The sequence below is a fragment of the Sapajus apella genome, unplaced genomic scaffold (assembly GCF_009761245.1).
Source record: "Sapajus apella isolate SASKATOON/1434 unplaced genomic scaffold, GSC_monkey_1.0 scaffold70, whole genome shotgun sequence".
NCBI classification, from domain to species: domain Eukaryota; kingdom Metazoa; phylum Chordata; class Mammalia; order Primates; family Cebidae; genus Sapajus; species Sapajus apella.
In genome coordinates, this window is record NW_022437010.1 from 5174265 (window position 1) to 5195051 (window position 20787).

The window sequence follows — 20787 nt, forward strand, 5'->3', positions numbered from 1 at the left end:
GTTTGGTTTTTTGTGAAGGGTGCTTAGATCGAACACCCAGATTGCTGGGGGCATCTTGTTCCAGAGCTTCTAACATCTCCATGATGATCTTAGTGACATTTGCAGAGAGTCAGTTCAGCCCCACTGACATTTATTGGGTACCAAGGGGGTGCAAAACATTGTGACATTCTTTGGGGGCTATACAGACATATTAGACAATGTCTTCAGTTCAGTCTAACAAGCGGAATAGACATCTAAGTGAATAACTAAGGAGAAAAATGTTTGTTTGGGTTTTTTTGGCAAATAATTGTTATAGGAAAAGGGGTCTTGATCCAGACCCCAAGAGAGTGTTCTTGGATCTCATACAGAAGGAATTCAAAGCGATTCACAAAGTGCAGTGAGAAGGGGCAGTTTATTAAAAGCTACTCCATTACAAAGTAGGGTGTCCTCAGAAAGCAAGCAGAGGCATGCGATTTCCTTCTTTTAAGTTTTTCTTATATAGGGGTCTTGTCTATGTAAAGACTAAACTAAGCTGTGGTTATGTGAGGGTAGGCTGACAGCATGACAAAATTTATTATTCTATTGATTTAAAGAAAACTATCCTTGACATTTTAGTGTGTAGGTACATCAAAGCATAACTGTCATTATTTCGAAAGTATATATAGTTACGGATATTGGGACATCCGGATTTTCTGATGTTGTAGGAGTTTGTCCTTGCAGGCATTACCAAGTTGCTTCCTTAGTTGTCAACATTTAGGACTGTGGGTTGTGACTGGCAAGGAAAGTGTCTTGCTAGTTTTAAGATGAAGTCGGTTTTAAAATGTTGTGACTCTGGTTCACCTAGGTTCCTGTTTCCTTAATAATGTGGCCAGAGTTATTCTTATTACTAAGTATAGCACATGAGGGTAATAGACTGCAGCCACTGGGCCTACAATGACATATCCAAAAGAGGAGAGAAGTGAGGGTGCCCTGAGTTACCAGCTTCTTTCTTTTGGAGCATGGAGGGACCAGTGATTGACAGATGTGTCTTCTCAGTCACTGATACCAACCCTCCTTGATGCCAAGTATGTTCTTCCAGGTCCTAGGCATGAGAGAGGTGGAGTCAGAACAGTTCTATTAGCAACAATATTCAACCATACTGACCATACAGTATGCTGCTCAACGTCCCTTCTAGACTACCTGGGAACCTAATCACCATCTAGGACACTGTATTTTTAATGTAAAAATATTTCAAAGCCATCGACTAACCCAAAAGATTAATTTTTTAAAAGGCAATGAATTTTTCTAGTTGGCACTACCTATGCAGGGCTTTGAGTGCAGTGGGCTGTCTAGTTTGCGAAATACATTGAATGGCTGAGGGGACATTTTCCTCAGGGTCACATGGCACTGAATCTGAGCTGCAGCTGGATTTCTCTTGCCTATCTTGCAAAGAACACTAATATGAAGAAACTGTGCACAAAGCTCAAGCCTAGGTAGCCAAGGTTGGAAAAGAGTAACATCATAATGAAATTAAATATTTTCACCTTCTTCCGCCTTCTTCCCAGCTGGGGGGATTAAGGTAGGTGTATCTCTCCATCTTCACACATGTACGTGTAAGGAGGGTGACATTCTCAGTAAAGGGATGATGAGGTGTGTAAATATAGGCATATGGTCCAAGCGGCTTTTGCCTTAAAAACAGTAGTTTTGTGGTCTCACTAATAATTTGCAAATGAAAGCGAGCACTTAAACTAAGAGCATATGTTAATTTCTAGATCACTTGGGAAGATGGCCCTAGTTTGTGGAAAAATGCAATCGGCAATTATATTTCCTCATGTTTAGTAGTCCAGTTTCAAAGACAGCAGTTATTAAAAAAGAAATGGGATTCCTGTCTAGGATGTTGCCTTTCCTGATTCTCTTTTTCTTGCTCTAATGTTTTTAACATAAAGTTGCATGATTTGGGGAAGAAAAACGCGTCTATCCAGGCATTATATACTTTCAGCAGACTCATGCATGGAGGTTCCCTGTGTGCAGTCATGTTTCCCATCCAGGTTGGGCCAAGGATAGCTAATGGGCAGTCGTGGATGTTGATGGATGGGTGTTCCAAGGGTAGCCGGATTGTGGTCTCATAACCATGCTGACTCCTGGGGCTGAGAGGGGCTATTTAGTGAAATGAAATACTACTCTGTCACGACTTTCTCACTCACAATTCAATCATGGAAAATACTTCCCCAGTGCTGTCACTGAAGTCATTACATTCAGAATTAAACATGGTGTAATAGAGCAGTCAACAAGACACCCGAGGTGCTATTGACACATCAGGTCTCACTTTCCTAACCAACTTTCCCATGCAGGAATATGAAAAGCCTGCCAATCAGGATTCTTTTTCCTTCCTTTGGAATTCATCTCGTCACTCCCTGTCCTTGATGAGCTTCCAGACCCTGTTCCCGGGCCACATAGCATCAGTGTGTCAGCAAAGTTGTTCAGCTTTCACCCTTTGATGCCCGACATTACTTTGGAAGCCTTCCCAACACAAATCCGAGTTGGCCCAGAGAGACCCTCGAGCAGGTTCCCCTCCACCCGGCCTACCTTCTCCTCTCTCAGTTATTACCTCCTTTGATCCACACTTCCGGCTCACACATCTCTTGTCCACCACAGCATATTTTCTGAATGTCTCCTTTCCTCATATTCCTTCAGACTTTCCAGTTTTATTCCTCTCTTGCCTCCTCTCATCTCCCTAGATCCCTTTCACCATCTTCTACCTTCCTCCACAGAGGTGGCATGACATGGGGCAAAGAGAACAGGCTTCCCTGTCCCCAGCTCCATTTCCACTTCTGTCTAGCTACGTAATGTTGCTCAGCTCACACCCTCACCAAGCCTCAGTTTGCCATCTGTAAATATTTCCTCACAGGGGTTTTGTTGAGGACCCCAAGAAAACTTCATTCCCGTTACTTTATTTTCATCACTACGTAAACTGCCTTGGCAACTCTAAACAACTTTTGCAGTTTTAAAATTGAACATTTTAGCTGTGATTCATAAAATCAATAAAAAGCCACAAACTTTCTGTGTTTTCAACACCCCGATACTGTGAAAATTTAACTAGGAGACTTACAGGAAACTAAAGGTTGACCTACTAGTAGTATGAATGTTTGTGAATAGTTTAGAAACATATTTCTTCTTAGAAAGAGAAACTAGGTGATGGTATTTTCTTCTCAGGCTCAAGTGTTAGATACCAAGAGCCTGTAATAAATCACTGCTTAAATAAATAAAATGTGAAATGCTCTAAGGCAGATGTTGGCAATTGCTTACTGTAAGGGCCAGGTACTAACTACGTTAGGCATTGCAGACCATATGGACTCTGTCACAACTACTCAACTCTGCTCTTGTAGCACAATAATACGCAAGCAAATCAACATAACTATGTTCCAATAAAACTTTATTTAAACAACAGGCAAGCTACATTTGGCCCACAGACTGTAGTTTTCTAACCATCGCTCTAATAGTGATCATTGATGACTCAGAAAATCAGACATGATGATTGAATGGCAGGTTTCAGGTGACTTCATGATGATTCTGGAATTATTAAGTCTTTTTGGTTACTAGTGAATGACATCACATTTTTGTCATTATTTTTGTTTTTGTTTTTGTTTTTGGCTTGTGCAAGTCCTCCTAAAGGAAAAATCAGTCAGATCAAGGTTTTTTAAATCTGGGATAAACTGGTCTTTGAAATAGATTTGGGCTTCTCTAGGTTTGTTGGCAGTTGGTAAACCCACCCTAATTTCCCACAGATGGAGCAGAGAAGGATCCCTTAGAGGAATCAGAAGCCCCAGGACAACAGGGAAGTAACAGTAGCTGCCACTTATTGAGCTGTCCTCCCTATCACCAACTATGACCACCACAATCTCCATTTTATACACTGTGAGAAGTTTTAGTTGACAGGATGAGTGCTTTGCCCGAGATCACACAGAAGTATTAGAGTCAGGTGAATTGCTTTCCCCTTGGCCACAATATCTCAATCAACACAAATAACCTACTTAAATCACCCCTTCTTCCATCTGCCTATACTTTCTAGTAAAAGTTATACTTAAAATAACAATCAGCCAGGAGAAGTGGCTCACACCTGTAATCCTAGCACTTTGGGAGCCCAAGGCAGGCGGATCACCTGAGGTCAGGAATTAGAGACCAGCCTGCCCAACATGGCGAAACCCTCCCTCTACGAAAAATACAAAAAATTAGCCGGGCATAGTGGAAGGCCCTGCAATCGCAGCTACTTGGGTGGCTGAGGCAGGAGAATAGTTTAAACCTGGGAGGCAGAGGTTGCAGTGAGCTGAGATTGCTCCACTGCACTCCCGCCTAGGTGACAAGAGTGAAACTCCATCTCAAAAAAAAAAAAAAATCAGTGCTCCCTTAGCCAGCCCCTACTGTGTGCTAAGCATAAAGCTTTCATCACATAATAAAAGCTATTGTCTTTTTATTTCCCAAACTAAAATGCAAAGTCAAGAAAATGGAAGCTAAGACAATTAAGTGATTTGCCTGAAGTTGTACCAGTAGTTAATTGTGAAGTCAGAATTTGACATAGTTCTCATCAACTCCAAAGCATTTTCAGCTCATACAGCTGCCATAGAGCTTAGTGTTAAAAACTGTGACTCTTGAGCCAGATGGTCTGTGTTCAAATCTTAACTCCACTATTTGCTAATGGCGTCACTCTGGGTACTCTGTTTAATGACTCTGTGTCTTAGTTTCCTGATTTGTCAAATTAGGATGATGATAATGGTTTCCTTCTCATTGTTTGTTATAGGGAATAAAGGGATAACAAGAACATGGTAAACCACCGGCTCTAGGTTTTTTTGTGGGATATAAGCTCTATGAGTACAGAAGTAATTGTCTGTTTTATTCACTGTTGTATCCCTAGCACTTAGGATGATGTCTAGCACATATTAGGCAATATCAACATACGAATAAAAAATGTCCAAAGTAGTCTTCAAATTAGGTTATGACTGGGTTCGAAGTCAGCATGAAAAAACATAGCTTTCCTGGCAAGGACTTCATGACCAAAACACCAAAAGCATTGACAACAAAAGCCAAAATAGACAAATGGGACCTAATCAAACTCCACAGCTTCTGCACAGCAAAAGAAACAATCATTAGAGTGAATCGGCAACCAACAGATTGGGAAAAAATTTTTGCAGTTTAGCCATCTGACAAAGGGCTGATATCCAAAATTTACAAAGAACTAAAGCAGATTTACAAGAAAAAAACTAACAAGCCCATTCAAAAGTGGGCAAAGGATATGAACAGACACTTTACAAAAGAAGACATACGTGAGGCCAACAAACATATGAAAAAATGCTCATCATCACTGGTCATCAGAGAAATGCAAATCAAAACTACATTGAGATACCATCTCACGCCGGTTAGAATGGCGATCATTAAAAAATCTGGAGACAACAGATGCTGGAGAGGATGTGGAGAAATAGGAACACTTTTGCACTGTTGGTGGGAGTGTAAATTAGTTCAACCATTGTGGAAGACAGTGTGGCGATTCGTCAAGGACCTAGAAATAGAAATTCCATTGGACCCAGCAATCCCATTACTGGGTATATACCCAAAAGATTACAAATCGTTCTACTATAAGGACACGTGTACACGAATGTTCATTGCAGCACTGTTTACAATAGCAAAGACCTGGAACCAACCCAAATGCCCATCGACGATAGACTGGATAGGGAAAATGTGGCACATATACACCATGGAATATTATGCAGCCATCAAAAACGATGAGTTTGGGTCCTTTGTAGGGACATGGATGAACCTGGAAACCATCATTCTCAGCAAACTGACAGAAGAGCAGAAGATCAAACACCGCATGTTCTCACTCATAGGCGGGTGTTGAACAATGAGAACACATGGACACAGGGAGGGGAGCACTACACACTGGAGTCAGTTAGGGGGAAATAGGGGAGGGATGGTAGGGGGTGGGGAGTTGGGGAGAGATAGCAAGGGGAGAAATGCCAGATGTAGGTGATGGGGAGGAAGGCAGCAAATCACACTGCCACGTGTGTTCCTATGCAACAATTTTGCATGTTCTTCACATGTACCCCAAAACCTAAAATGCAATAAAATAAATAAATGGGGAAAAAAAAACATAGCTTTCCTTTTGCTTCACTCTTTTTGTATAACTTGGATTTGATATGGGAAACTTAATATGAGTCTTTGAAGTCTTAATTTAAAGTGTAATAGTGTACACTAGTGATCGTCTTCATTCTTTCAATCTTCCCAACAAAAGTGAAGCTTTTAAAACAAAAGTGGAAGTTAGCAGAGTTGAAGCTGAGGTTGAGCGCATAGCAGGTACAGAGTGCTTTCAGATGTACTCCTGTAGTTCTTTGCTATTTCCCGAAGTTCATCCTTGCATAATTAGCTTTAAAATTCCTTTCATCCCTTATTTTTTTTAAATCTGTCATTAACGTGTAGATTTTTATCTCTGTAAGTTTATTTTTACTAAACTTGCATGTTTTTAAATACCGTGTATTCTAAATCTAAACCAGTAGTTAGTGGCAACAGCTGCTAGGAACCACTGTAATAAATGGATTATGGGTTCCATTTACCTGGCAAGATTGCCTTTGATGTCTGCACGTCAGCAGTGAAAGGGGTTCCAGAGAACAACAAAGCCTCTGGGGGAAGGGGCAAGCTCATCCCGAGACTGAGTATGCACACAGAGGGAAGAGAAACAGGAGATGAGTGCAGAGTTGCCTCTGGAACAAACATGTTTACGTGGGAGGATTTATGAAGGGGTTCCTGAGTGGCTGAGTCCCGTGTGTCTGCAAGAGCATTGCTTAGATGCTGTGCCACCTAGGCAGAAAACAATATTTAAATCTGTGCCGGATTTATGATGCGTCTATGCCAGATTTATGATGAGTATATGTGATATTCATTCTGAGTGGTGTAACTGATACCGCCTGATAGCAATGTGTTGAAGTTCTAATCTTTCTCCGTGGTTTGCACCATGTAAATTATTATTTTCATTAAGATTAAGCATCCTCACAGAATTACATAGCAGTAACTTATGTAACCACCTCCTTAGAATGTTCTCTCTCTGAAAATATGCCTACCAAAGACTCTTTTAAAGATCTTTGAAATTAGTAATTAGGGAGGCTAAAAATGAAGCGTTAATGTGGAATCCTCTACATGCTTTATAGAAAGCAACTGAAGAAAATAAAGTTTTGCTCTTGAAGGTTCTTCTGCTTGCAATAAAAATAATTTGCAGATTTGCCTGGTTTGTGTGTTTCTTCAAGTCAAGAAGAATGTCATCGTTACATTTTGGAAAAGTTCGTAAATAAATGATTTGTTTCAGTTTAAAATATCTCTGTTTGATTACCCTGTATATGAAATTATTAAGAAAACTGTCTATAAACTTAATTATCCTGTAAACTAAACTGTAAACTTTTACTCTGTGAGCCAATGAGTTAAAGAATGCCATGAGGTTGAATTTCTGCACGTAGTTCCAGAACCTAATGGTAAAACTTAGTTTTGAGTTTATGACTACAAAATAGGAATTTGGCCCAAATGACAACAATAAAGAAAAATAAGATTAACCTTGAGACAGCGTATTTATAAAGTATAATGAGCAGGAAAATATGGTAAAATGCCCTGATGTTTAAGCTTCTATTAAAATAACAGCAAAAAATGTCCAAGTATTTGTTATGCAAGAGAAATTATGTGCAAAGCATCTTACATATGTTATTTTATTCTCTTTTCCTATGAGATAACTAGTAGTAGTATTCTCATTTACTGATGAAGAAAAATGGAAGGAAATAAGGATTTGTAAAGGTCAAGTAATTTGCCAAAGGTTGCCAGGGTTAGAAGTAGTGGAGTCAAGTTTCAAACCCAGATCCTTTGCCAGTGGAAACTCAACTCTTAACCATTGTCCATGACAAAAGCCTAAATCACTAATGAGACTGGCAGCAAACACATTTTTAGGTTGAATAAGGAAATGGTTACATAAGGCAACCTATAAGTATAATCATATTCTAGATAATATCATAAAAATGAAGAAATTATATTCAGAATAAATAAAAACCATTTGTGTTATGGCCCTAAAAATAGGGTTGGATAACTAATATTACTTCCACTTGATATAACAATTCTAACTTTTTAGAAGGCTGAAATTCAGGGAATAACCTTACGGTGCCCTATAAGCTTTGTTTTTCCATTGAAATTAGTGTTTTTACATCTTATTTGAATTCATTGTCTAACCAACAAAGTTCTCTATTAATGTTTTTATTTGGGTTTTTTTGTAGACATGACAAATTCAAGCTTCACAGAAGTTAAGAAAATCAACTACTATGATGCAGCTAATTGGTAGCAGAAATATACTTCAAACCTAAGTTTTATGATTTCAAGTCTAACGATTACTCCTGTCCCTTCAGCTATAAAACAGAGTGAGAACAGAAGTGGCTTGTGAAATCAATCTAACCCAGGATTTCTTCTTTCTTCTCATAGGCCGCTACCCGCAGGAGAACAAGGGCACCTACATCCCAGTGCCTGTAGTCTCAGAGTTACAAAGTGGAAAGTGGGGGGCCAAGGTTGTCATGAGAGAGAACAATTCTGTGCGGCTGTACGTCCAGTCTTCCCCCGAATGTATCGTGGGGAAATTCCGCATGTATGTTGCTGTCTGGACCCCCTATGGCATACTTCGAACCCGTCGAAACCCAGAAACAGACACGTACATTCTCTTCAATCCTTGGTGTGAAGGTAAGAGGCAGCCATTTCGTTTTCTCATTTAAAAATTCACCTATTTGGCAGGGTAACATGGCACATGCCTATAATCCCAGTTCTTTGGGAGGCCAAGATGAGAGGATCACTTAAGGCCAGGAGTTCAATACCTAGTCTCTAAGAAATAAAAATTAAAAATTAATTCGGTGTGGTGGTGCCCACCTTACTCCCAGCTACTTGGGAGGCTGAAGTGGGAGGATTGCTTGAGTTCAGGAGTTAGAGATTACAGTGAGCAATGATCGTGCCACTGCACTCCAGCCTGGACAACACAGCAAGACCCTGTCTTGGAAAAAAAATTCATGTATTTCCAATACGTCTCTTTTTGGAGGGGTAGCAAGATTATTCTGAAGACATGTACCTCTCCTGCATATACTATTTTAATGATTGAATGAGCAAGATAGAAAATTCATCCCCCTTGTATATGAGGATAAAACCTCTATGTGAAGTCAATGCTGCTATGCATTTATTTTGGGATTAATTGAAGATTATGTAAAATCACACAGTTATTTATGAACTATTTAACTGCGGTTTTTGTAATTAAAAGTAATTGCAAAAACCGCAATTACTTTTGCACCAACCTAATAGATGTTGATGGTATAATCTTTGGATGCTTTTGTTCTATAAGCAGACTGGGCTTATTAAACTTGACTATCAAAATTATTAGAGTCTATAAGTCTGAATTCAGAAAAATTAAATAAAGTCAACACTGTTCATAGTGAAGCTAACTTCTCTATCCCCCTACTTGAAGAACAGAAAGTCTATACATCTAAAGGATTCCACAAACTTGTTTATGTGCATAGTGGGTACAAATTTTGCAAACCATAACTCTGGATGTGCAAAGATATAACTGTACTTTAATACAATACAACTTGATCTCTAGTGCTATTTTCAGTCTTTCTGTCTGCGGCAGAAGCTTAATCTAGTTATATTCAAATAAACTCAGTCAAGTTCAGTGATTTCTCTATCAGTTCTCTTTTGGGCCTCAGTCACACGCAGAATTTTCTTCTCATCTTCGTCTATGCTCTTTCCTACCTCTCCTCTGCTTCCATACTTGGTATAGGGCTGTTTTAAATTCCAGAGGCAGGTACTGATGTTGCAGCAGCATCGATGCGGGAGAGACCACTTGTAGGTCCTAGGAAATAAGGCAGTGAAAGCTATAAAAGCTCAGATGGGAGCAGGAGACATCCCATGACATCCTACCCCGTATGCATCACGCTCCAACATGTTCCAAAATGAGCCTACATTATTGCTGATTTTGAATGACCCTTGTTTGTGAAAGCTGCATTTGAATCAGGGTTAATCTGTCCTAGATATAGAAAAGTGGACAACAATATTTGATACTTATCTAGAACATACATCTTGGTCCTACTGACCTTTTCTTTGATTAATATTCATATTTATTTACTTTTTGTAGAGACGTGGTCTCACTGTGTTGCCCAAGCTGGTCTCAAACTCCTGGGCTCAAGCAGTGCTCCTGCCTCAGCCTCCCAAAATGTTAGGATTACAGTCATGAACCACCATGCCCAGTGTGGCTTGGGAGTTACCTGTTCCACTAGTGTTGGCAAATGACACCAAGCTATTCCTACACTCCCCATATATCCATCCTCATCATCTTGTACCCAACACACCTATCTATGAGACAGATATTCAAGGTAAATGGTAACAGGAAATGTTAACTGGGCATATGCAGTTCAAAAATGAACTCCTGTTGGTAGTAATCTTATCAACCAGATATAAGGCATTTTGCAACTGGTTGATGAGGTGACATTACAAAAATGAAAAGACTGAGAGACTCATAGTTACTGATATATAAATTAAGATTTTGAATATGTTAAATTGGAGATAACCATAGGTAGACAAGCAGAAACGACAAGTTGGTATATGAATCTGAAGAGGAAAATCAGAGATGTATATTTGAGAGTTGTCTGCACCTAAGGAGAAAATATAGAAAAAGAAGGAAGTGAGATATAGTATCCACCCTTCAGGAACACCATCATTTAGGAGTCCAGTAGAGAAGAAGTAAGCAAAAGAGAATGAGATGGAGCGTATGTAGGAAGCAGCCTATTCTGAGAAAATTGTATTTAAAAATCTATACTTCTAAATTAATCAGGAGTTTGTTATTTACTTTCTTTGTATTAAACAAAGAAAATCATGACTTCATATAACTGTTCAGAACTCTAGAAAGTTTCAGGAATGCTATAATTTACCCAGACCTTGGTTTGTTTGCAGCTTTTCTGGATTGTATAATGTGTGTAAAATGGGATACGTGTCTGCATGCATTTCAGCTTATGTGGCCACTCTTCTTGAGGGCAAAAGGGTTAGTCATGTTGCCTGAAATGTTAACTTTAAGGATAACTATTCAGGAGGAGAACAATATAATAACCTAATTGCTGCCTTGATCTTCAGTTGTATCCATGATGAGCAGTTTCCAGGTACCTCTGTTCCAAAAGAGTCGCTTTGGTCTAGAGGTGCTTTTGCCCTAGAGGCTATAAAGGGACCTCCCCTAGGTTTTCAGTGCATAGAAAGAATTAGAGAAAGGTGGGACAAAAACCAGAGACCAATTTGGAAGCTGTGGTCTAGGAGAAAGATGATGATAGACTAAACTATGGTGGCACCAGTGGAGATGAGAAGGGGTTAGATCAGAGATCTATTTTGTATTTAAAACAGAAATACAAAATGGTATTTTTGCACAGGGATCGAAGATGGGAAGTAAAGAAATGGGAGGACTCAATAATAATTCTAGATTTTTTGTTTGGCCAGTTGGGCTAATTGTTGTGTCATTTTCAGAGCTGGGAAGACTGTGGGAAGTGGAGGGGAAGCACTAGGGGCGAAGCTAAGAGTTACATTCAGAAATGTTGATTTGGTGATGTCTATGAGACATCCGAGTGAAAATGTCAAGTAAGCACCTGAATAAAGTGAATCTAGAACTCAGAGGAGATGGCTGAGCTAGACATGTAAACATGGGCACCGTTAGGAGCAATAATGAACAAAAATGATTCAGGGTCATTAACAAGTAAGAGTCAAGACAAAGGAGAAGTCAGCAAAGGAGACTGAGCAGGAGCAGTCAGTGAGGCACAAGAAGATCAAAAGAGCCTAGAGCCAGATACATCGATAGATTCAAGATAGCAGTTAACGCCGTTGAATGCTATGATTAGCAGAATAGGATAAGGTAGGAAAGTGGCCATATAGTATGGAGATTGGATGTCTTCAATGCTCTTGAAAAGGACTGTTTCTCTAAAGTAATGGGGACAGAGGCCAGGGAGATGGTCATAGGCTGCGCTGTAAACAGGAGGTGAGAAAGTAGAGACCGCAGGAAATGGCACCTTTTTCAAGACTTTCTGCAGCACCTAGGTGTTGATGTGAAGGTCAGAGGAGAATTTTTTTAAAGACAAGAGAGAGTGGGTGTTATTTTATGGTGATGGAGAGGAAGCAGGAAGGAGAGTTTGCAGTCCAAAGAGAGGACAGTGGTTCACAGTCTTGGCCGCACATTGCAATCATCTAGGGAGCTTTGAAACTACAGATACCTCAGTCCCCAACATAGGCATTCGGATGTAATTGCTCTGGAGTGCAGCCTGGGCTTCAGGGTTTCTAAAAGTTCTGCAGGCGACTCTGGGAACGAAGGTGGAGAAGTTTTAAGATTGAAGTCTTTGAGTGGTTGGAATCCAGGGAACAGGTGAAGGGCCTGTGATGGGTAAGGCTATTTACCCTCCCCAGAGACAGGAGTACAGTAGAAGAGGGGTGCAGATTTTCTAGTTTAATGGAAAGAGAATAAGTCGTTGCCATTTTGTGACTCTTTTTTTTTTTTTTTTTTGTCAGTGAAGCATAAGGCAAAGTCATGTGTTGAGAAGCAGCAGCAAAGAAGGGCATGAGAGGCTTGATAGGGAAGATGTGAGCTAGTCATCTGGAAGGTGGAAGGTGAGCTTATTATGAATACGTGCTGGGAGGACCTTCCCTGCTTCCAGAACACAGGGCAAACTAGCACAGTCCTCCTCATTCCTTGGCCTGTGGAGGCCCAGACATCTCTGCAAATTCCTTAGGGATTTCTGACTTCATGGCTCTCTCTGCCTCTAGGAATCCTACTTCCCCTTGTGCTGCTGCAAGTGAGAAACTCGACCTTCATCTTCAATTTCAATGTCGGCAATAACAGTCACACACAACATCTGTGAATGCCCAGACCTTAACTGCAGCTTAGGATAGAGGGTGAGAAGAGGAAGGATGCTCTCTGTGGTCACCAAGCTCAGAGCACATCAGAATCACCTGGAGGGTTTGTTCAGACACTTCTGTGCAGCACCCTCAGGTTGAGTAGGTCTGAGGTCTGGTCTGAGAATTTGCATTTCTAACCAGCTCCTGGGAGATGCTCTTGCTGCTGATTGGGGCCAACACTTAGAGGACCCCTGGTTTCCTAATGATCACAAAACAATAAAGCTGAGCATGGCCCCTAGAGTAGCTTGCAGTCCCAGTGCTTGGGAACCTGAGGCGGGAGGATTGTTTGAGCCCAGGAGTTCAAGGCAGCCCGGCCGGCCTGTCTCTAACAAGAAAGAAAAACAATAAGCAATAATTTTAAAACTCAGGAGAGTATAATTTACTCTTCTTACACTTTCAGTGGCTCTATCCTGAACCTAATTCCAGTCTTTCTCCTCCTTACCACCCCTTCTCTCTCTTTCCTATGCTCTCCTTTATTCTCTAAACTCTTCTCTCCCATTCTGTCTCAGGAGCAAATTCTCCTTCCTTAATGCAGAGGGATCCTGAGCATTATTTTGTTCCTTAGTCTTCCCCAACAACCATGCTTTTGGGCACTGCACACTTTTTTTTAAATGAAACGAGAGAAAGAGGTCATCTCCTCATTTACTCGTGTGGTTTTCCCAGTCTAGCGTGCAAAGCATAACCCAAAAAGGGAACAAGATGATGAACCCCCTACACACAAGCACGTACACTGTGGCCCAGCAATCACCTGCAGCTTCATGCTTGTGTGTGTTAATGCATAACAAAGGACTCAGTGGTATAGCCTGGTGATTGGAAAGTAGGTCAACAGAGAGGGGTGAGACTGTTGCCCATATGAAAAAGATAGCAGAAGACAAGAAAGAAAACTGCTTCCAGAAATTGTCAAAAGAGAGCCAGATGAACAAGATTTTCATCTGAGGTGGCACAGGGCACTGGGCTGAAAATTACAGCAGCACGCACAGCACTTATTGATAGGAGAATGCTCAGCTGTGCTCCTGAGGGCCCTTCAGCCTGCTTTGCATTCACAGGCAATTTATCCTCCTTAATCACTAAATCATTAATAGGGATCAATAGCAATGCCACACCAGCGAAGGCAGGGTTGCATGCAGGGAGAATAATTGCTTAGTTTTTAGTTTAGTGGTGCTAACCAGGCTGCGGGTCCATTCTGGGAGGAAACCCTTCTGCGAGGCGTTAGAGAGAACTGTACCCACAAAGGCAGCAGAAGTGAGACGGAAGTTATTATGAATTCATCATGTTTTTCTAGCTACTCAGGAACTCTGAATTATTGAATGTATTTCACTATTTAAATATAGAATGTTCTGGTTTGGTAGTCTAGCACTCGTGCCAGATAGCAGGTTCTGAAAGATTTAGATTTCTGATATCTGCGCCTAGTATTCTGGGGAAGTACTGAGCTGTATTTTTAATTGGGCATCAGTTGCCTTTAAGGGATCCTCCTCCTCCTGATAAGTTGCTCCCCCACTCCATTCCCCCTCACCTCATTCAGCCTTGTATCCACAGCCTCTGGCACACTTGAGGTTCAATAAATGTTTGCTGTGTGGATTTAATAATCCCAGGTAAATACTCTTTAGGTTAGTTGCACCCTATCATTACACATACATTGTAAATGTAGTCTTAGACCTTACCATCTTGAGAAAAGTCAAAAACATATCCCTTGTGCTGAGAAGAGCGTGTCTGTGGGGGATGCGGGTGTGCATTTCTCTCTCTCTTAGCATCTGACACCAAATTAGCATCTAATATTTCCCTTTTATTCAGTGTGTTTTTTTTTCATTTTTCTTTAAACAAAGAAATCAGTTTACTAGGAAGAAGTCAACATGTTTCCAATATCTTGGTTGCTTTTCATAGCAAATAAATAAATACGACCCACTTGTATTTTATTATTAAGTTTATCCTTGGTCTATTTGCCTTTGTCATTATATATGGTCTTTTTAGCCCCTTTTGTACAGAATAGAGTAAGTCACCAGGACTGATGTCCGCAGAGTAAAAATGACCACCATCCCTTCTCTTGGAGAGCTTTGAGCCCAGACCAGAATTTACACCCTCAGGCTGGAGCCATTCATCCATCAATCCACAAATATTGATAGTATGTCTCATCCCACGCCCATGAGAACACAATTGCCTGTGCATAGTACAACAGTATTATGCATTCATTCATGAAAATTCAGAGTCAATACTGAATTTCGTACTGGGAGTGTGGCAGGGAAAAAGGCAGACATAATCTTCGTATAGCTTCTAGCAAGGATTTTACAAATGAGCTCCTAATAAAAAACTAATTACAATTGTAAAAAATACTAAAATAAGTCAGTGCACAACAAGAACATAAAACAGGGGACTCCAACCTATTTCGGGAATGAGGAGAGGCTAGCCAGTGACTTAGTTTTGCACCCTGCCTAGCGCCCAGAACGGCGTTTGCATAAGGACATGGATGAAGCTGGAAACCATCATCCTCAGCAAACTAACACATGAACAGAAAACCAAACACCCTATGTTCTCACTCATAAGTGGGAGTTGAACAATGAGAACACATGGACTCAGAGAGGGGAACATCACACACTGGGGCCTGTCTAGGGGTGGGGGGCTGAGGGGAGGGAGAGCATTAGGAAAAATACCTAATGTAGATGATGATTGATGGGTGCAGCAAACCATCATGGCACGTGTATACCTATGTATCAAACCTGCACGTCTGCACATGTACCCCAGAACTTAAAGAATAATTAAAAAATAAAAAGGAATAATAATCAAATAGTTGGTTAATTGAATTTTTATGGTTTTAATAAAGCGTATGCAAAACTTTTAGCCCTTATTTACTCAATACCCTTCTTAAATAAAATAGTACATATCATTCTTCCCAGTGTCTGAATCACTTAGAAGCTTATTGTGCTTTTTATGCCAAGCAAGGATCATTTGGTGTGGCTCTGTAATCAGGAGGGATTCCAGAGAGCTCAAAGTAAACCTTCTTTTCAATGGCATGTAGGTGACCCCAGGAGCAAGGTGGGGAGCTCCTTACAAGTTGTTTCTAGAAAAAGCATGGTTAGAAGTGTCTAATGCAGGGTCACATTCATCCACCAATTCATGTGGTTTACAATTCCTTTCTTGTAAAGTCTCTCATACTCTTCAAAGAGTGGTCATAGCCAGTATCCCCCTAGACAGTGGGTTTGGAAGACATAATCCTTATCTCATTCATCCTTTCATGGTGCCTGTAATTGAGTTGATGTTTAGTAAATGTTTGCTGAACTGAATTGATAATCACCACTCTGAGAGACAAGGAGATGATTATTAGACTCAGATTTCAAGAGAGAAAGCAGGTTCTGTGATGTTATGGGCATTTCTCAAAGTCCTATAGAAAGTTAAGAAACAAACTGGGCTAACACTTGGGCATCCTGACTCAGTCAGGGTAAGTGCTTATACTTTTAAAACAAAAGCCATCAGTATCTGGCCTTGTATAGCAAAAGAAAAAACAGTACATGGCCAGCCAAGAAGATTCTCTGATGACCTAATCAATGTGGAAAGTTCTGCCACAATAAATAAGTAAATACATACATACATTCAAGTTGATATTTACAAGATCAAATGAAAGCTTTCTCTGGGAAGAAAATTAAAGCATGCCAACAAGGGCACAGGCTCCCCTAGAGGATATGTGCTAAGTAAAGAAGCTCTGACATTTTCTTTGTAGAACTGCTTCATGAATAATAGTCAATCTTCTGAAGATATCTCTGTACTCTAAAAAGTCCTTAACCAGCAAAACAGTCAAGTTAGCACAAATCCAATAACCTTCTCAAGCTGGTGTGAAATGTAATGCAATGTGTTTATAAGGAATGTAAACTCTGTTGTACTACGCACGGGTAATTGTGTTGTTGTGAGCATGGTGCGAGATATGCTATCAATATCTGTGGTTGATAGATGAATGGCGGCAGCCTGAGGGTGCAAATTCTGGTCCAGTCTCAAGGGTCTCCAACAGAAGGGGTGCTACTCATTGTTATTCTGAGGATACCATTCCTGGCAAACTACTGCACTTTATACTGAAGGGGTTAAAAGGGAACAGGCAAACTCAACTGACTGTGGAGGAACCACTTGCTGTGCTTCATAGATTGATTCCATTCCAGTGTTACTAGGTAGGCAAGCAAGGTCTCTGGAGTGGCTGCACTGAACCATTTTAGGAAGCCAGTGAGTTTGGATCCTTCCAGAATAAAAATCTCAGACTCTAGAAATGCCATTCCTTAATATGCTCACAACTCCCACTGACAGGAAGTTACTCCTCGTATGCTGCAGCGCTCTCAGCCTGTTAGGATTTGCCACCCCTTTGATGTACTTTGTGATGGAAAAACATATCATGATGACACTAGTCCTGAGTCACATTTACTCTGCAGGCCAAGACACTCCCTCTAAGAATGATTACACACTCCCAGCATGAATCTTTCCTCTTTTTAGTGGTGCTCAGCTTTGATATAAAGGGGGAAGCAAGTGGAAGTGATTCCTAATCCCCTTACTGTAAATTCCTTCCTTCCCTAAATGGTGACACATTTTGCCTTTTTGAAGGGCAAAACCATTATTCCTTCTTAAGATTTAGAAACGACATCAAACTCTGGTTTAAACTGTTTAAAGAGACCTAGTAGGGTAGCTGCCCTGGCACCATAGTTTTGTTTAATTCCTGGGCTCCCTTTGGTGGTCTTGAGTCTAATGACCAAGGAAATGGAACTTGCTCTGACTTCGAAATGGCATGTAAATAAGCAGAAGGAATGTATCAGCCCATGCAATGATGAATGAGCCTCCTTCTGGCAAAGAGGTTATACAGATGCTAAAATCAATAGGCTCAGCATTTGTTTTTACATGTTTGTTATAAATCCTTATCTTCTCTGGGTGGGGAGGACAGTGGGAATGTCAGAGGGTGACTGAAATCCACCCTAAAATTTCTTGGCCCGCTCTTTTCTTTCTTAACTACCCTACTATTCCCACCAGATGAACAGCAAAATAAATGAGGTCATTATTCTTCACTACTTGCCTCTTGTAAATTGTTAGTCAGCCTACAGGGGTGGTTATTTACGAGGCATTTTGAAGGTCTGTTCTGGTGACAGGGCTGCTCTGGGCAGCGGATGGAGGTGCTGTGTCACACTTACCAATGGTGCCATGTGTAATCTGTTTTTCTCTGGAGTTTTATTGTAATGGTGCTTGTCTGCCAGAGGTCACCTACACTCAAAGAGTTGTCAGTTGGTCCATGCTGCAGCCACTCCTACTCTGGGAGCTGTCTAGATCTTATTTCTCCCCTCAGACTTCACTTAGTTAAGTATAGCTTCCAGCTCCCACATTCCACACAAGCCTCACACACACATCTACCTTCTGCCAGTCCAAATCGTTGGGTTTCTACAATAGTGAGTTGTTTGTTAGTTTGTTTTTGCTATTAGTCGAGTCTTCCATTTTACTAAGTGAAGAACTAGCTTCACCCTGAAACTTAGTAAAACCCCACCCCATTGAAGCTAACCAAAAATTTAAAAACAAACAAAAACACTAACAAAAAGCCAACAGCAAAAATCTCCAGGAGCAAATGATTACATTTTTCTATTTTTGTTAGCCTTCCAAACATAGGGAGTATTTTGGAGTTTCCATCATGATATATTTTTTTTAACCTTGCTTTGGACACCTGTATTTTAAAGTGACAGATCTGAATAAAAACAGGGGAAATAAAGCACCGCTTTCCACCCTCAATCTTCTTTTTAAAATCATAAATAAATTTAAAATTAAAATCAAGACTTCCTGTTTGACTTCCTTGCTGTATTGTGGATTCATGATAATGTCTAGCTGTTTGAGGTGAGATTTAATTCAAGCATTGGAAGGGAAAGGGTGGCCTAGTCTAAAGCTCCAGAACTCCTCTCTGTTCATGCTTTGCCACCTAAATTTATCACATCCCATCAATACAAACCCAAAGCCCAAAGGTAAATCCTTCATTTTCTTGGACTTCTCCCTTACTCTCTAAGCTCCAGACATCGTCCCCATCTCTCATTCTTTCGGTAGACATTGATTGATTTCCTACCGTGTTCCAAGGCACGGTGCTGGGGGCTGAGGACACAGTCATTCAATCTCTTGGACCCAAGAGCCACAAACTACTTGGAAGGCAGCTTATTCAAATCCTAGCTTCACAACTCAATAGCTATATGACCCTGGAAAAGTTGTGTTTCTCTTTGCCTCAGTTTCCTCTTCAATGAAATGGGGCTACCTTTCTCACAAGGTTGTTATGAGTGTTGATGAGTTCATGGGTCTTGTTATAAAGCACTTAGAAAGCTCCTGGCAGTAAATAATCAGTATAACAATGCTTATTTACATGCTACTACTTAAAAAAATTTAAATAGTAGATACTTAAACACATGCTTCTTCAATAAATATAATAATTAAACAGTAATGTCCGTACAGTGGGATAAATGTTATCCCAGCCTCCATAGGGCACTAAGGGAGCAAGGTTCAATCTCTGCTGGAAAGAAAAGGGTTCAGGGAGACTTAAAGAAGGAGAAAAAAGCTGTGTTTAAGGACATGGATAATAAAAAAGAGCACAACCTTATTGCTCTTAAAGAAAACTAATGTGTAAAAGTTGAACTTGTTAATCTCTTATTAAATGGGTAGCTTCACTTAAATGGAAACACATTTAAAAATAACTTTTTCTGATGGAAAAAGTCTTCTTATGGAAATAAAAAATAATGAAAGCGTAAAAAGAGCTCAAAGATCTACAAATCAGAGACACCAACAATAAACACTTTGTTGTAATGTCATTCATTTAAAGTATTTTCAGTGCTTTTCATTTTTAAACAACTATTTGAATATATTGTTCTTTTCGAATAAACGCACATGTACATATGTATGACTACAAGTAAACTTTTCTTTTCACCGATCTTCCAATCTTAGAGAATCCCCAGACAAAATCAACCTTAATTGTGTATATCATTACACATACTTTGCTATCATTTTATATATTGATACGCATATATATATTGAAAGAGTTTAAGTTTTTTTTAAACTGCAAATGAGATTGTGTCAACCTGTTGCTCTGTATCTCGTTTTCTCATGCAGTGTACCTCGGAGCATTTTCTATGGCAGTACGTGCATCTTCTTTTGAAGGGCTGCTTGGCATGGTTATATCATCATTGTTTTTGTCTTTTGTTTACAACTCTTTGGATTGTTTCCCATTTTCACTATAGCATGTTATGCCATTTTGAATGTTTCACATACATTTTGTACAAATGATGTCTGTAGAATAGACATCTAGAAATAGCATTGCTTGGGCAAAGTGAATTCACATTTTAAATTTGCATAGATATTGCCTAATTACCCTTTGAAAAGGTTGCACTATTTTACACTACCGCCACGATAGATAAGAGTATCCGTCTCTTCAGACCCTCATTGGCACTGATGGTTAACCATTTGTTTTAATATTTGCCAATATGGTATGAGAATTATGATATCTCACTGGGATTTCATGGTTAATTTGGTTTTTATGTCTCTGATTATTAGTGGAGTCGAACATTTTATCATATGTTTATTGAATGTTATGTTTCTCTATCTGCTTATATCTGGAATGTGTCGGCCAAAATAAAGATTGTCAGGAAGAGACACACATGCACCTCTTAAATCCGTGGATCGAGTTTGTATATGGTGAGAGAAAGAGAGAGATCTTACTGACATATTTTTTTTTTTCTCGCATCGATAACCAGCTGTCAAAACACCATATATTGATCAGGTCTATTATTACCTATTGATTTTAAGTGCCATCTTTATTATTTAGTATATATCTTAGTATGATTTAAAACACATCTAGGTCCTTCTGTATATTTGTCCATT

The 20787-nt window shown here is 40.0% G+C and overlaps 1 protein-coding gene across 3 annotated transcripts in view; it reads left to right on the forward strand.

The window, feature by feature from the left end:
* The window catches only part of F13A1 (coagulation factor XIII A chain), a 164905-nt gene that overhangs the window by 40642 nt on the left and 103476 nt on the right, over window positions 1-20787 (forward strand). For all 3 annotated transcript variants that reach the window (XM_032250040.1, XM_032250042.1, XM_032250041.1), the window contains exon 4: window positions 8455-8706. In XM_032250040.1, the coding sequence (XP_032105931.1) occupies window positions 8455-8706 (252 nt within the window). The remainder of the gene's footprint in view (window positions 1-8454; window positions 8707-20787) is intronic.